Here is a 16,622-nt window from a genome sequence, read left to right on the forward strand (position 1 = left end):
CACCTCCTTCAGGTTCCCCTCCAAGTCACTCACCATCCTGACTTGGGTCACTGGGTCAAAATCCTGGAATTTCCTCCCTAATAGCATTGTGGGTCAACCCACAGCAGGAGGACTGCAGCGGTTCAAGAAGGCAGCTCACCAACACCTTCTCAAAGGAAACTAGGGATGGGCAAGAAATGCTGGCCAGCCAGCGATGCCCAAATCCACAAATGAATTAAAAAAACCATCACCTGCCACAAGTGTAACAGAGTCTGTAGTAGCCGCATCGGTCTGTACAGCCACCCGTGGACTCACTGAGAGTGAAGGAGAGTTATTCTTGTCAACAAGGGACCATCAATGATGATGCTAGGAGTGACAATAACCAACAATCTGTCCTGGACCACCCACATAGATGTGGCAGTCAAGAAGGCACAACAAAGCCTCTTCTTCCTCAGGAGGCATAGGAAATTCGGCGTGTCCATAAGGACCCTCACTAACTTTTACAGATGCACCATAGGAAGCATTTTATCTGGATGCGTCAAGGTTTGGTAGGGCAACTGCTCTGCCCAGGACCACAAGAAACTATAGAAAGTTGTTAACACAGTCCAGACCATCACGGAAATCAACCTCCTATCCACTAACTCCATCTATACTTCTCATTGCCGCGGAAAGGCAGCTAACATCATCAAAGACCCCTCCTATCCGGGTTGTAATCTCTTTCAACCTCTTCTGTCAACCAGAAGATACAAAAGCTTAAACACACATACCAGCAGAAGAACAGTTTCTTTCCTGCTGTTATTAGACTGTCGGTTGGACCTCTCAAATTTAAAATCTAATGTTGATCTTGCTTTTGCAGCCATAACTTTGTATGCCTCACTCTGTTCAATCATCCTATGATCTGTATGTCCTTGTATGTTATGATCTGCCTGTACTTCACACAAAACAAAACTTTCTACTGTCCTTATGTACATTGGACAACAATAAATCAAATTTAATCTAATGCTGGTCCTTTTAAAACCATTAACTTGCTGTGTACCAGCCCCCTAGTTCCACTGGTGTCTGATGGAATTCAGGGAGTTGCTTGCTGTTGTCTGTCCAACAAGCATTTGCTTAGTAAAGATTGTGCAAAGTTTCCTCCCTTTGAGAGGTAATGAGGAAACCTCTAGATATGTTAAAGACTTGGCACAGCCAGGTTTCCAGGGTGCAAAGAAAGTCTAGCAGTAGCTCCAAAGAATTTCCAACTTCTTTTCTATAATTTTTTTTTCAAGAATCATCTTGGGCCACTTCCATTTCAGCTATTGCTCTGTGTATTGCATAATATTACAGAAGAGGCTTCCTCCTACTCCTCCTCAGGCCTTAGCTGTGACTTAATTGGCAGCACTCTTGCCTCCTTAAGTCAGAAAGTCACTGGTTCAAGTTACACTCCAGATACATGAGTTTTAAATCTAGGCTGATAAGATGCAGTATGGAGACAGTGCTGCCATTTTACAAAAGTGCCAACCAAGACCCCAGTGTGAACATAAGATAACCTATGGTGCTAATTTGAAAAAGGGAAGGGGCGTTCTTCTAGTGACATTACTGAATAACAGTGTGTCTGGACACTACCAAATTGCTGTTTGGTGACCTTGTTGTGTGCAAAGTGCCAAGTATTTAATTGCCTGTGAAGTAATTTAGATCATCACATCCTGAGGTGGTGACAAGCACTATATAGGACTACCTTTTTCTTCTTTCCCACTACCAGCTTCTTCCTTAAGAATGAACCTCTTCTATCATGAAGTTAGGCTAGAGTGGAAGGTGCAGTTAGATATAACAATTTATTCAGGCAAAAGAAGTTACACAAAGAGGAACAATGCAGGTTACGTGATATGCTGATCATTCCAATACATCATGTTGGACTTCGTTGGTTAACATATATCATTAGGCCAGTTTTAACAGACCTCAATTAGGCACAGTCAAGCAAGGCAACTCGAGTCATGTAAATATTTTGTTTCCATGTGTAGTGACTCATAAATTGCAAAATCATGTACAACTTTGCTTTGCTGACTACAGCATCCAATTATCTTATAAATGAATCCATACATCAAGCTTCACAATGTCACATTCCCTTAACATCTACTGTTGAAGAGTGGGTAAACTAGAATCTGAAGAGAAAACATTAGATTTCAGAATGCAAGCAAATTATTCTAGAAGTTGGCTTCTTCCTTATCCTAGCATTCTCTGAAAGTTGCGAATCAAAGCTTTTCCATCATTATATTAATGATCAGTGAAGATATCAAATGGGTTGTGAATTTATGACTCCTACACTTTTTACTTAATTTTTAACCAAAATGATGTGTTTATTTAACATTAATGCTTTTTTTCTAGACTTTTAATGTTTACTAATGAAGTATTTCTTGCACTATAAGTTAAGCATCCTTGGCTATTCTTACACAGTGGATGCAGTTATAGTAAACATATTTGAAAGCCTAACTTTGTTAAATGTGGTGACAGATAAATAACTAATTTGCAACATTTAATAAAAACGGAGCTCATATGCTAGCATGTAGCCACCATTAAAAATATAGAGTCTCCTATCTGCTGGGTTGTAGTGGATATTTGCCACATTTGGAGAATATTTCACAAAACGGATTTTGAGATTTTGGGCCTCTTGATTATTGATTGTATCATACATATAAAATATCTCCTCTTCAGTCTCACTGATGTAACGGGTGGCATAAAGCACCCCACAAATCACAAAGGCATTGGTTGCTGCTTTCTTAAAGAGCTTGGTTTTCCAGGTCTGCATAACAGCCAAACTAATGCTGTCTATTTTACTCAATACGATATTGCCATAATTCTCTTCAGTGGCATAAATGACCCAAAGACCATTTTCATCCACTGAGAAATCCATATCACTATGACTGTAGCAGTCATAGTAACAGTAAGGGAACTTGTTTTCATAACCAGCATCAGGAAGGAGAACATTTGTGATGGCTTTTGTCGCCATGTCAAACCTACACATTTCTCCCGACTTATAACAGTTATAGTACAAAGAGTTGTTGTAAACCACAACCCCTGGACCCTGAATCGCATTGGTGGTGGTGAATGATGATTTCACTGAAATATCAATGTTGGACTTTGCTGTCAGGAAGTTTTTGTAAGAAGTGTAGGTTCGGATTGAATTCCCATAAATGTTGGAAGACTGCAGTGCCATGATCCAGTAGAGTTGCGGACTTCCTGGCTTTGAGTCCATACCCCAGCCTCCATAATGGTATGATGTGCCGTATGGATTGAGTTGTGCTACTATTGGCTCGCTTACGTTGAGTAAAATTCCTTCAGAACAGTTTCCTAGAAGAAACACAATTAATTATAGATGCATTTTTTAAAATTGTTTTGAAAAATGCTTCTTTAATCAGAGACAATAGAGAGAACTTCCTGTTATACCAATCAATCTCAAACCAACTCCATTATTCCTAACATGCTCAAATCATGAAACCTCATTCTGATTAGTCACACTGCCAACACTCTTATTATTTCCTACTTAACATGGCCCCATCTTTTCCTCAGTTTCAATCCCATGCCGAGACTTCCCATCTAACCTGACCCTTATTCCTATCATTTCCATCAGATTTAAACTTCACCTCCACTGCTTCCATCATTTTCAGGTCACTCCCATACTAACCAGAGTTAATTCTTCGTGAATAAGAGCCTAAAAATATTTTAATTCAGGCCTGTGCTTGTAACCTTGTGAAGGACATTTGCATTATACTTGTGCTGGAATGAGTACCTTTTATAATGACTTGTGGATTATATCTCACTGACACTATTTACATAGGAGGTAAGATAATTGCAAGCTTGGCCCACTTAGCTTTGAATAATATATCCACAAGGATGAGATTTTCATTTTGTGGAGGGATGTGAACTGCAGTCAAACCAGCCACCCTGGAAACGTCGAAAGTTTGCCTAGACATCTGTGATTAAACCTGCGCCTCTGCTTGATTAATAGATTTGGCTCTCTGACCTCTGCTATCAATATCGCAGCACTTATTTACACCAAGTTAAGGGGTTTCAAGTGTTTACAGTTTCAGTTATCGATTCTTTAGAGGATCTGGATGATTGACACTTCTATTGTAGTGAAATGGAGATTTTTTTTAACATGTTGGAATGTTGTCAATGATTAACTGTTCTGTTAAAACATTTTGTTAACACACTGTCGTAAAACCATATGTCTCCATTGCTTCTATATAGTGGATAGTGGGTGAATGATCACAGAGTGACATAGTATGGCATAGGTAGGGGAGGTGCAATGAAAAGTCAAGTGGTTGCATGAAGAAAAACTTTTGAAGTTACCTTTTAAAAGATTGCCTCACGCTGATTCACAACATTGCTGAGTTGCCATTAACCACAACTCCTTAAGAGCTGGTCTGACTAAATAGCATAAATGTTAGGAGTCAGCTCATTTGTTCTGGTCACTCAAAATTCAGCATAAATGAACAATATTAAGTATCATCCTGAACTGGATATTTTCCATGTGTGAATATAGAGATTGGGTGACGACAGGATATATAGTCAGCAACAAGAACGTGAAGTGAAACGTTTTGGGGCATTTCACAGGAGTATATTCAGACAAGGACTCAAGCCAAAGGAAAAAAATAGTCTTAGATCAGGAGATTACCAGTTTGGTCAAGCTGTTTAAAATAGTGTCTTGAAAGAAGGGAGAGAGGTGGATAGAGTGGAAAGTTCAAGAGAAGGAACTCCATGTCAAGGATCTAGGTAGCTAAATATTGGCTGACAACACTGCAGTAAAGCAAGTCAGTGATGCATCTGAGCCCAACCTTGGAGGAACTCTGAATACGAATCAGGTTTTAGAACTGGAGAATGTTATAGAGATGGGAAGGGGTGAACCCAGTCCTGTCACCGGAAAATGTCCATTTTCATGTTTTTTCATGCACTTCAGGATTATCTGGACAGTCAGTCTTAGGATGTTTCATTGTCCATCTTAGGTAAACGCAATTACAGTGGCTTCATTACAACCCTTGCAGGGCTCAGCTAATTCAATAAAGGCAAGGAATTAAGGTTTGTCACTATCAGTCAGTGATATTTCTTGCAATGTCTTTTGAACTTGAATATTATTTTATAAAGTAAGCTTCCCATCATTTATATAAACCTGTCTATTAAAAACTTCAGAGAGATAGTAGGAACTGCCGATGCTGGAGAATCTGAGATAACATGGTGTAGAGCTGGATGAACACCAGGCCAAGCAGCATCAAAGGAGCAGGAAAGCTGACGTTTCAGGTCTAGACCCTTCTTCAGAAATGGGGGAGAGGAAGGGGATTCTGAAATAAATAGGGAGAGAGGGGGAGGCGGATAGAAGATGGATAAAGGAGAAGATAGGTGGAGAGGAGACAGACAGGTCAAAGAGGCGGGGTCGGAGCCAGTAAAGGTGAATGTAGGTGGGGAGTTAAGGAGGGGATAGGTCGGTCCAGGGAGGATGGACAGGTCAAGGAGGCGGGATGAGGTTAGTGGGTAGGAGATGGGGGTGGGGCTTGAGGTGGGAGGAATGGTTAGGGAGGTGGGGACGAGCTGGGCTGGTTTTGGGATGCGGTCGGGGGAGGGGAGATTTTGAAGCTGGTGAAGTCCACATTGATACCCTTGTGCTGCAGGGTTCCCAAGCGAAATATGAGATGCTGCTCCTTTCGGGTGGCATCATTGTGGCAATGCAGGCAGCCCAGGATGGACATGTCGTCTCAAAATAATATGGTTGCCATTAAGATGTAGTCTTTGTAACTAATATATGAAACTAATAATATGTAACCTTACCAATGGGTACATTGCCATAGACGGAGAAACTCTGCAAGCGGTTCTTCATTTTCTTCAAGTGGTCTTTCATGGACAGTAGATTGTGCTTGTCATATTGCTGTAGATTTTTCACACTGAGGCGGGCATCAAGCATCTGGATCACAAATGTAATTCATTACATGGCCTGACGTGAGATATAAATAATCTATTTGGGATAATTGGAGGTCTGTTTATTGTTAGGGTGGTGGACAGCCTGCTTATTATTGAGCATTATGGGCAATCTGTTTATTTTGGGGTATTTGACAGCCTGTTTATGAGATGGAAACAAAGATTAGGAGGAGAAAGAATGGACAAGCTGAAAAAGGAGGTTGGATCTCAGAAGCAATAAGAGGATGTGATAACAGGCAGTTGATTAGGAGAATGGCTCTGAAATGCAATTCAAGGAGGAAAAAACTCTTATTGTTTTATGTAATGGCCTGAACTCTACATTGAGGCAGGAGGAGCAGGCAGTAAGGCACTTTCAAAAAGTTGGCTGATGACTCTCTCTCTCTCTTGAAAGACAGTCTCCATTACACTTTAGATGGCATTGGGAAATGCAAAACACATAACTATGATAAATGGACTGTAACGATGGCATTCCAGTCTGGCTTCACCAGCTAGCATCATTGAAAAAATAGATACATTTAATATGCCAATACTTGGAAGCAGTTGATTTTCTATCCCTTTTGTCTTTCTGTTGGTTTTATTTCATTAATGAAAGCTACAAGTGGAAAACTCAAAATAGGGGCTGCTGAAGAATAATTAACATGAAGTCAGTAACTCACTGCTATGAGATCCGAGAGAAAGAAGCAAGCATTTAACCTCACGTGTTGAATGAAGTAGCTCAAATGATTGAGCTAGGTTAAAATTAACTAAAATACTAACATTGAAGTGATTGATATTGAAGTTCAGGGTGTTTTTAGCAGTGTTAATCAAAAATATTACATGCATACAAATGAAGTGGTCACTTGTTCACAATAGCTGTCCTGCTTCATTGGCTAGTTACAGCTTTAACCACACCAACAGTTCCAAGTGGGAGCAACAGAAGGAAAAGGGGAATATATCATGTAACTGTTTGGCATAATACCCTAAAGTGACAGCTTATGAGAGGAAGCATGTTATTTTAGAATGTCATGAAAACTTATTTCACACCAGTGCAAAATGCAGAAATTGAATTAAGTTTGAAGCTAATTATAAGATCAAGTTGAGTGAGATTTCCATTGCCCAGAGGGTTTGACACACTATTTTGCTTCAATGTTCAGTTAGGCTTCAACGCCAGGTTCTCATGCAATTATAGTTTACTTCTAGAACCAGAGTGTGGTGAATTACCTATGGATTGTAGTGTAATTGGGCTCTTTGTGAATCACAGCCTTAAAAAAAGGCCTGATCGCCATGTGGAATTTCCTGAAGGTTATAATTTGCTGGTTAGTAACAGCACTTTTTTTTTGTAGCTAAGTAAACATCTACAGACTGTGAGGCCTGGAAGGAGTAACTAAGTGGGAGGTCAGTTATATGCCGGCATTTCCAGATTTTTAGGTTTTGACTTTTACTGGGAGATGTGGTCAGGATAGTTGAATGGAATACCATCCCGGAGATCTCAGTGGGAGGTTGAGGCCATTTTAATGATTTTGTTACATTGAAATATTCCAGCATTGTCCACCTCTTAAAACTGGCAGACTGACATTTGGGTCAACAGAAAATTGGACTTCCTTTTATTATTTCACAGACATGGGTGTGACTGGCTAGGCCAACATTGAGTGCCCACCCCTAATTGCCCTTAAGAAGTTGGTGCTGAGTGACCTTCTTGAATAACTACCGTCCATGAGGTAAAGTTGCGACCATAATGCTGTTAGGGAGGTGTTCAGCATTTTTGACTGGCAGCATTGGGAGATCAGCCATATACTTCTATGTTAAGATGGTTCATGGCTTTGAGGGGAACTTGCAGGTAGTGGGTGTTCCAACGTATTTTCTGCCATTGACCTTCTAAATGAGATTGCAGGTTAGGAAGGTGCTGTCAAATGAACCTTTGTGAGTTACTGCAATGCAGTTTGTAGATGGTACATACTGCTGCCATTGTGCTTTGTGGCAGTGAGAGTGAACGTTGAAGGTGATAAGTGCAGCACCAATCAAACAGGCTGCTGGGTGGTATCAAGCTCCTTGAGTGTGATTGTTAGGATGCCAGGGAGTCAAAGGAAGGTTTCTCAGAACCTCGGTGCTGTCCAAGGGCTTCCAGCAACCAATAGAGAGGAAAAGGTAAAATCAGAGGTAGGAAGTCAACACCTCCTCTATTGCTCTTCTATCAATTCCACAAAACATGCGCAACCACCTGACTGTTAAAATCAGGATGCAACACGAATAACGACAGTAGGCTGCACATTTGAACCTAAAGCATTCCTCTATTTACCTGCAGTGGAAAACTTGATCAACTTAAAATTAGCAAAGGTTAAATGGCACCAAATGGGAATAGAGAGACTTCAGGCTGATAAGTGGACTTCAACCTAATTTGATCAACTCCCATGCAATACTCCTGCTGACGAGGAAAAATGGGCGCTGAAATCAGAGCCAAAGTTTCAACCAAATACTAAATCCTGTGATCACAGTACACAGATGATACAATTTTATTACAAATACTTAAAACAAATCTCAATTTATCTCACCTCGGTGAAGATCTTGCGAAGTAAGTTGGTGGTTGATGAAGGAACACTCTGCGCCTTTGCAATGTCTGAGCTGAGTTGTTTCAGGTCCCGGCGGAGGCTCCAAAAGTTGAGTGGTTGATACAGTTGCTGTTTGTACATTGCTTCATACTGCTGCAGCTGAGCAGATAGGTTCAATAACTCTTTCTGGAACTCTGGAATCTTGGACTCAACAAAAGTTGCCTTGAAATTTTCAATATCGTGAGAGAAAAAAAACCATGATAAATAAATGATCAAATCCAGTCCTTATGAGAGGAGCTAGAAGGGAATGAGTTAGAAACATTACAGCATCTATTGATTCAGAGATAGTGGGGACTGCCGATGCTGGAGAATCTGAGATTACAAGGTGTTGAGCTGGATGAACACAGCAGGCCGAGGAGCATCAGAGGAGCAGGAAAGCTGATGTTTCGGGTCTGGACCCTTCTTCAGAAAATTTTTGAATTTTTTGAAACTCTGAAAGCAACACTTTGTTATCCACCTAGCCTTCTCCTCCATGAACCTAGACTGAGTTATTTGATTAGGGTATATTTCACAGCTGAACTTGTGCCTACCTACACACCTTCCCAATGGAAGAGAAGTCAGTGCACAGCAATCAGAAACGGAAACTATCTCTTAAATTTGTCTGTTAGTTAACGTGCCATCATCAGGTCAATTGAAGCTGCGTCTTTCTGGCACTTTTGCTCAGTATCATCCGAAGTAGTGAGCTTGCCCAATTACCAACTCACCCATTCTTGATGCTCCATTGCAATTCAACCAACCAGTGAACTTCCAGGGAAAGACTGGTTTCCTGAAGAGAGCCCAAAAACCTGATGTCTGAGTCTAAGTTTTGAAATTGATACAGGAGAGTGCAATCTCTGACTATTACTAAAAGATCATGAAAAATATACTAATAGATATCCACTGAACAATAAATAAGGATAGCCAGTTTATAATTAAGCATACCCCAGGCAATTCATGTGTCATCATTCACCTGAAAAACAAAGATCCTTGTGTCCTGTCTGGTGAAATAAAAAATCCTTTGCCACTTTTTGAAGAAGCATAACGTGCTCCTGGTTTTGTATCCTACACTTTATTTATTCTTCAACCAATATCAACCAACAGATTATCTGGTCTTTTATCACATTTTATTTGGGAGAGTTTGCTGTGCATAAATTGGCACAGTTTCCTTTATTGTAACAATCACGCTTAAAATGTACTTCATTGATTGTAGTGTTTTGAGATATCCTACAGTCATGAAAGGTGCTATATAAATGCAAATCTTTCTTTTGGATATATTAGGAGCTGTTGGACAATAGATGAGTTAATGGGCATCCGGGTGAATAGGAGTCAATGTCTTTATTTTCTTCTCTGTGTGAATGAGTTTCAGAATCTGTGTCACCTCGTCTTTATGAATGCCAATATTTCGATTGCACTTGTGGACAGATTTCAGAGCCTGTATTGCACCTTCTGTGTGACATGCTGTTGGACTGTGTGTGCTGCTGCTGTCTGTGTTTACATTTGCTCACCTCTAATTTTCTCTCTTCTAGAGATTTGGTGCAATTCTGTGACAGATCTTGTAACTGTCCAAATCTTTCTACCGGAAATTCCCATGCAGAAAATTGCATTTTGCAGACACATCGATTCCCATTCTGAAGGACTCCATGAACTTCCTGGTATTGGTATTCTGCTTCCTGCAAAACACACGGCCATTAGTTGAGATAAGGTCCTTGGAATCTCCTCCACAGCATCACAGTGAACTCCTAAACTGACACTGTTAGACCCAAACCTAGTCCCATAGAGTTGCCATTTTCACAGAGGTATTGATAAAAATCATAAGGTTAAATTCAAATCATGGCTTTATGAAGTAAGCAATTGGTTGTTTGAACCAAACATCCCATTAGATATTGACAGTCTGCCTAAAGTATAAAATTGCCTGGATTTTAACTTTGCAACATGCTGTGAGTGATGGTGGTTGGGATTCTGGTAGTTTTTGAAAACTTGGAAGCCATTGCTGAGCATCAGCCGCCAGTGGCTGTTCAATGCAGCCACAGCATTACAGTATAATTTCCAGGTTTCCTGAACAATTAGCATGAGTAGGTGTGATAATAACCTGCAAGAGATGATTTCAACTGCAGCAATTAAAGGGACTATCCAACCCTGCACTTTGTTGGATTTTGGAGTTGGGAACATACCACAAGGAACTGGCAGAAGAGTCCAGGTATTCAAGCGTGTACCTCACTTTAGTAGCACCTCCATGGATGAGATGTTGGGAGAAGAACGGATCCACAAAGAGACACTTCCCTTTTCAAGGTAATCTGAGGCAGACTGGACAACAATCAGGGCCAAACATTGCATCATAGGCACCTTCGTGATTTTGCACTACATATAGCAATATATATGATGGTTTGATCAGGCATTAATATACAAGGTTTAATATGCTCTCTCTCAACTTCAAGCTTACATTGTGAGCAGATAACTGGGGCCCTATTCACGAGGTTGCCAACGAGGATGATCTTGTAGTATGTCAAATCACACTAATCTCAACAAGTATAGCGACCAGTAGACATGAATTTGCAGTAAATGTTATTAGAAAACCGATGGGACCTGAAAGAAGCTTGATTTCCCTCACATTACGCTGAAAGGAGAAGGTGTCTCAAAAATTCAAACAACAGGTGAAGCTCGAGATAGTAAGAACTGCCCATGCTGGAGTCTGAGATAACACAGTGTGGAGCTGGAGGAATACAGCAGGCCAGAAAGCATCAGAGAAGCGGGAAAGCTGACGTTTCGGCTTGGGACCCTTCTTCAGAAATCTGAAAATCAGCAGGTCCGGCAGCATTTGTGCAGAGAAAGCAGAGTTAATGTTTCCGGTCCAGTGTTCTAAAGAAGGGTCACTGGAGCCGAAACGTTAACTCTTCTTTCTCTGCACGTGCTGCCAGACCTGCTGAAGTTTTCCAGCAATTTCTGTTTTTGCTTCTCAAATTGTGTTTCCTTTCTAAATTTGGCCTCTTGCATCAGTCTTGACGAGTACAAGTTGAAAGGCTCTGGCTTTGTGTTATTTTAGCAATGTTTAAGTTTGTATTGTCAAGCACTTGTTTATACTAATTTTTCTGTATGCTATCTAACCCCTGAACCATCTGAAATATCTTGACTGTTGTTGAGATTTGCCAACGCTTTTCAGGATATCCCAGGACTCACCCCCGCTGATCAGAATACATTCCCTTTGTCCCCAGTCAAGAGAGAAAAAAAGGCGATTATGTTGTTTATTTTTCGAGAATTTGTGTCTAAACAAGCATGAGGCAAGAGATTCCGTCCGATGACTGTGAAGGGAACGCCGTCTGTACAAAGAACTCCGTTTTGGTTTGGTTTATGATTGAGGAAGATTTCCTTCCACTGCAAGTCGCAAACCAATAACCGGGGAAATCTCAGTCCGAACTTCATGTTTTCCAGTCCCCTTCGTAACGGTCAAACCGCGGGGGTTTCCACTCCAGTGAAAGCCTGTTTCCCTTCTTTGTACGGAACTGTGACTGACTCTTCCACAGGGCGATTGCGCGTAACATTGCGGATACACCAAAGGGAGCGGGTCTGGCCTGGATGGGATCAACCCAACTCAGCAACCTGCGGGGCAAGCAGCCACCGCCCCTGGCCCCAACCTGTCCTGTTTCTATTTGGTGAATTCCTCTGTCCTTCGTTGGCACCCTCCAGCACAGTCACCGCCTCAATAAATGGGAAAGGCAGCCACAAGTCCTCCTGAGCCCCTGGAGGGGCAAATTCAACAGTAAATCAACAACAGAAGTTGCTGGAAAAGCTCAGCAGCTCCGGCAGCATCGTGAAGAAAAAAAAGTTAACTTCTGAGAAAGGGTCACCGGACCCGAAACTTTAACTCTGATTTTTTTTCTTCACGGATGCTGCCAGACCTGCTGAGCTTTTCCAGCAGCTTCAGCTTTTGTTCCTGATTTACAGCAGTTCTTTCGGTTTATACTTAGTAAATCAACAATATTGTTTTAACTGTAACCGGACAAATAATGAGTGGGTTCAGGGGAGAGAAGGGAAAGGAGGAGAGGGAAATGACTGAAGAGAACAGAGAGTGTCGAGGAATAGGGATAACGTGCCCCAGGAGCTGAAACGCGTTATTTGCGACAAACGAGCGAGCCAGGACTCGTTGTGACACAGTAGTACTCACAGCAAAAAGGAGGGCGCTGGCAGTCACAAAGATCACGGCAAAAGTCAGAGAACTCGCAGCCATCCTGAGAATCGACCTCCCAATTGATGGAGGCATTTATTTAAAAAAGGGCAGAGGGGAAGGCAGGAAACAAAGGGGAGGAGACATTGAGGAGGGAGGGGGGCGATGTAGAGAGGAATGAGAAGGGATCTAAAGGACGGAATTAAAAGGAAGAGCCTGGAGAGTAAAACTAAAGGAGGGATAAATAATCAGGACCGAGGACAGGACAAGAGAATTGGAGAGAGTGCATGAGGAACAACTTGAGAAGGGAAGGAGATTAAATGCGAAAAGACACAAGAAAGCAAACAAGTATAAAAGGGGGTGATGGTAGGGAGAAAGAGGAAAGAAATGCAAGAGTGGAGACTGAGTGGGATCAAGACAAAGGAGAAATAGGGAGAGGAAAAGTAAAGGAAGGGCAAGTAGTGAGTGGATCAGAAAGAGAGGAGGGTAGAGCTAGAAAAAGAAGTACAAATTGTACATGCAGAAAAGAGCCATGGAAATAATGGGGTAAGGATTATGTAACTAAAGAGTTGACGGAGAAGAGAGAGGAGATACAAAGACAGAGCAGATGAGCAGGAAACAACCCCTATCCGGAAATTTGCAGAGAAAGTATTAAAATGAGCTGCCAAACATTTGACGTAATTTTCCTTTCCACTTCAGTGCCTCTTCCATAATCATCTTCATGGTATAGTCTTCTTCCGGACGCCAGAGGCTGTATGGGCACCTGTAGCCTATCCCAAAATCCCATTCTTAGTGCTTTTTTCTTCCACTGCCGTGCTGTTTTTCAGTTTCTGTATTGATAGGTATGAGCTCCAGTTCCAAATGCTCCAGTTCCATATGTATGGGATCCAGCCTTAACTCACCACCACAATCCTCAATGGCTCTGATTTTCAACAAGCCATGGCTGAGACTGAAGTTCCTCAAGTTCAAAATTGATAAGAGTGAAACCATCCTGTTCAACGTCTGCAGAAACCTTCCACTCTCACTATTGATTCTATCTCCTGTCTTTGCTCCTCATTCAAGTTGTTCTATTTGATGCTGAGTTGAGTTCCAAACCTACATCTAATTGTCAGAGAGGCCAATGAGTCATGAGGGGCATGGATTGGTTGAATAGCTAAGATCATTTCCCCAGGAAAGGGGAAGTCCAAAGCTAGAGGGTATAGTTTTAAGGTGAGAGGGGAAAGATGTAAAAGGGACCAAAGGTCCAACTTTTTCACACAGAGGGTGGTGTGTATGTGGAATGAGCTGCCAGAGGAAGTGATGGAGGCTAGTACAATAACAACATTTAAAAGGCATTTGGATGATTTGGAAGGGTTTAGAGGGATACGGGCCAAATACCAGCAAATAGGACTAGATCAGTTTAGGACATCTGGTCAGCATGAACAATTTGGATCAAAGGGTCTGTTTCCATGCTGTACTTCTCTATGACTCTATGATACTCTCACTGCTGTTGGAGTTATAGAATATACCTTCACCTTGTACTTCTCCAATGGCCTATTCAGCAACCTCCTCTGCTCAGCCTATACAAATTGGACACAGATGTAGACTATATTTGTCCAGATCTCTACTGTATGAGACCACTTTTTTTTTGGATGGAAGTTGAGCTGCTATGGAGCTGATGTAACTTGAGAATTTTGCAACTTGGAAATCAAGTGCTGCACAATTCTAAGTAATAATAGAACAATTAACCCAGCTTTTTACTCATTAACGTTTTGGAGTAGATTTATAGCTCGGGTCGTGGGTGTTGTGGTTGGTTGGCTTGCCGAGCTGGTTTGTTGTTCCACTGACATTTCATTACCCCGCTGGGTAACATTATCAGTGCAGCCTCCGATGAAGCGCCGTTGTGTTTTCCTGCCTGGTTTTTAAACTCATTATGGACTATCAATTGAAATACAATCAGATCAAGGTCCTAATTTTATGTCTAACATTTTCAGGACATATTTAGCAAATTAGCAATGTGAGTATGAAACAGTTGAAGTCCACCACTATCATCCACCAACAGACGGAGCTTTATGGGAGATACCATCAGGTTCTCAAATCAAAGATATTATCAAGAATATTCACAGGATTCAAAGGATGAGGTTTCTTCCTATTTCCTTCTAGACATTCACCGGATAAATCTACTGAGTTTAGTTCATTTGATCTGTGACCATGAAATAGAAGGTCTATTGAAATTAATTAAGGAGATTTTTTAAGGCAAAAAGATAAATCTTCAAGGTTGAATAATGTGTCCATCTTTCTAGACAGAATTACAGGAACATGCAAAATAACACAGGAACATTTAAGAACTTTACAGGCCACAATGAAAGAATGTACAGACAAATATGCAAAATCTGAAATGTTTCAAACAGGATACAAAGTGTTAGTGTTACTAACTTTACAAGCTGAGCATCTGAAATGAAGATTCAGTGATTCACACATGATAATTCGGAAGGCTAGTAAAGTGACTCATCTGGTAGATAGTCCTTAGTGCAGGAAGAACAATCATTTATGTCACGTGAACATGTTGAAGTGATATCATTGTCAGGAAGAAGATAAGAAAGAGTAAGTTTGTGAAGTTATAAGAGGAGTAGAGGATGACACAGACAGTAAGAGTAAGGCAGAAGGAATGGTAAACAACTCACAAAACAAACCTCCTGCAATTTGACTAGCTAATACTGAAATACTGGGACAGGTAGGCAAGGTCTCTTCATACTTAGAGGAAGGACAACAGTAAGATAGGTTACACAGATCTCCTTGAATGTTCATGTTAGCCAGGCCTGATGTGGATGTAGGGGAATTAGTATTGATAAAACAACATCCATTTTGATTAATTCCATAAAAAAAGCTCAGGGCATAATGGAGATTCAATATCTGCTAGAAAATCACCTGAATGAATCTAGCTACAGCAGTTGAAATTCATGAGTGGTGTTGGTTCCTAAACTGGATGGTTTGAATAGATTTTGCAAAGGTTATAATTGCAGTAATAAAAATAGATTCTTTCCCATTTCCTCATTAGAGAACTGATTTGATTGAGATGGCAATCCTTCATTTCTTTCGAAGGTCAATATATTGAAAAAATGCAGACAAATACACAAGCTAATGAGATATCAGCCTTTATTACTGCATATGATCAATATCAATCTTAAGTCAAGCCATTCAGGTGTAAAACTGCTCCAGCTACCTTCCAAAGCCTTATGAATCAAGTCATAGCTAAAATGCCAAGCTGTGCAGTGTATTTAGATGATGTCACATTATACAGTGACATCAGGGAAGAACATGTAAAGCAATTACAAGACATATTTAGTAATTATAGTTAGCTTATTTAGTTAATATATCATGCCAAGAGTGAACTTGCAGAAGCAATGGTTACTTGCCTAGTGCACATTGTGAGGCAAGAGCAAATTTGTCAAAAACAGCAGCGGTGAAGGTTCTGATAGAATTCCCCTTTCCTAAAACAAAATTGGAAACTATGAGATTTCTGGGCACGTGGATTTTATTGGAAACTTGTACATAACATCAGCATAATGGCTGTACCTTTTAATACCATGTGCAACCTTCGAGAAGTTGAAGGCAATCCTAATAATTGGCTACCACTGATCTTAGGAAATCTTTTAAAGTGAAAATTGATGCTAATGACTTTGGGGTGGGTGCAGTCTTATTGCAAGATAATGATTTGGGAAGAAAACAAATGGTGGGGTACTTTTCTAAGAGTTTAAACAAATATCAGAAGAAATACTCTACAGTGGAAAAGAAAATTTTGGATTAATATTGACTTTTCAAAATTTTGAAGCCTATGTCCATCATGGTTGCAAAGAAAGATGAATAGTGGCCAAAATCTACTAGCTTTTGTAGAGTAATGTTAGATTCAAAATACAAAATATTTTGTTGGATTTATTGATTCGGCCTTTTAATGCAAACATTATTGGAAAAGATAATATAAAAGCTGATGCATT

The 16,622-nt window shown here is 40.7% G+C and overlaps 1 protein-coding gene across 1 annotated transcript; it reads right to left on the minus strand.

Moving 5' to 3' along the window:
• Positions 1-1,774: 1,774 nt before the first annotated feature.
• si:ch211-194m7.8 (olfactomedin) lies at positions 1,775-13,280 on the minus strand. Its single transcript, XM_020509815.2, has 5 exons — positions 12,649-13,280; positions 9,995-10,159; positions 8,454-8,672; positions 5,779-5,911; positions 1,775-3,306 (listed from the first exon to the last, which is right to left on the minus strand). The coding sequence occupies exons 1-5, from the start codon at positions 12,742-12,744 to the stop codon at positions 2,492-2,494; spliced, it is 1,428 nt and encodes a 475-aa protein (XP_020365404.2). The 5' UTR covers positions 12,745-13,280; the 3' UTR covers positions 1,775-2,491.
• Positions 13,281-16,622: the final 3,342 nt, after the last annotated feature.

This window comes from Rhincodon typus, chromosome 15 (genome assembly GCF_021869965.1).
Source record: "Rhincodon typus isolate 14 chromosome 15, sRhiTyp1.1, whole genome shotgun sequence".
NCBI lineage: Eukaryota > Metazoa > Chordata > Chondrichthyes > Orectolobiformes > Rhincodontidae > Rhincodon > Rhincodon typus.

What these genes read in the sequence shown, in the direction of transcription:
- si:ch211-194m7.8 (XM_020509815.2), bottom strand. Translation starts at nt 12,744, where the DNA reads ATGCCTCCATCAATTGGGAGGTCGATTCTCAGGATGGCTGCGAGTTCT. An exon ending in TAGAAGAGAGAAAATTAGAG is followed by an intron (nt 8,673 to 9,994) that starts GTGAGCAAATGT and finishes GAAAATTTCAAG; the next exon opens with GCAACTTTTGTTGAGTCCAA. An exon ending in CTATGGCAATGTACCCATTG is followed by an intron (nt 3,307 to 5,778) that starts GTAAGGTTACAT and finishes TGTTTCTTCTAG; the next exon opens with GAAACTGTTCTGAAGGAATT.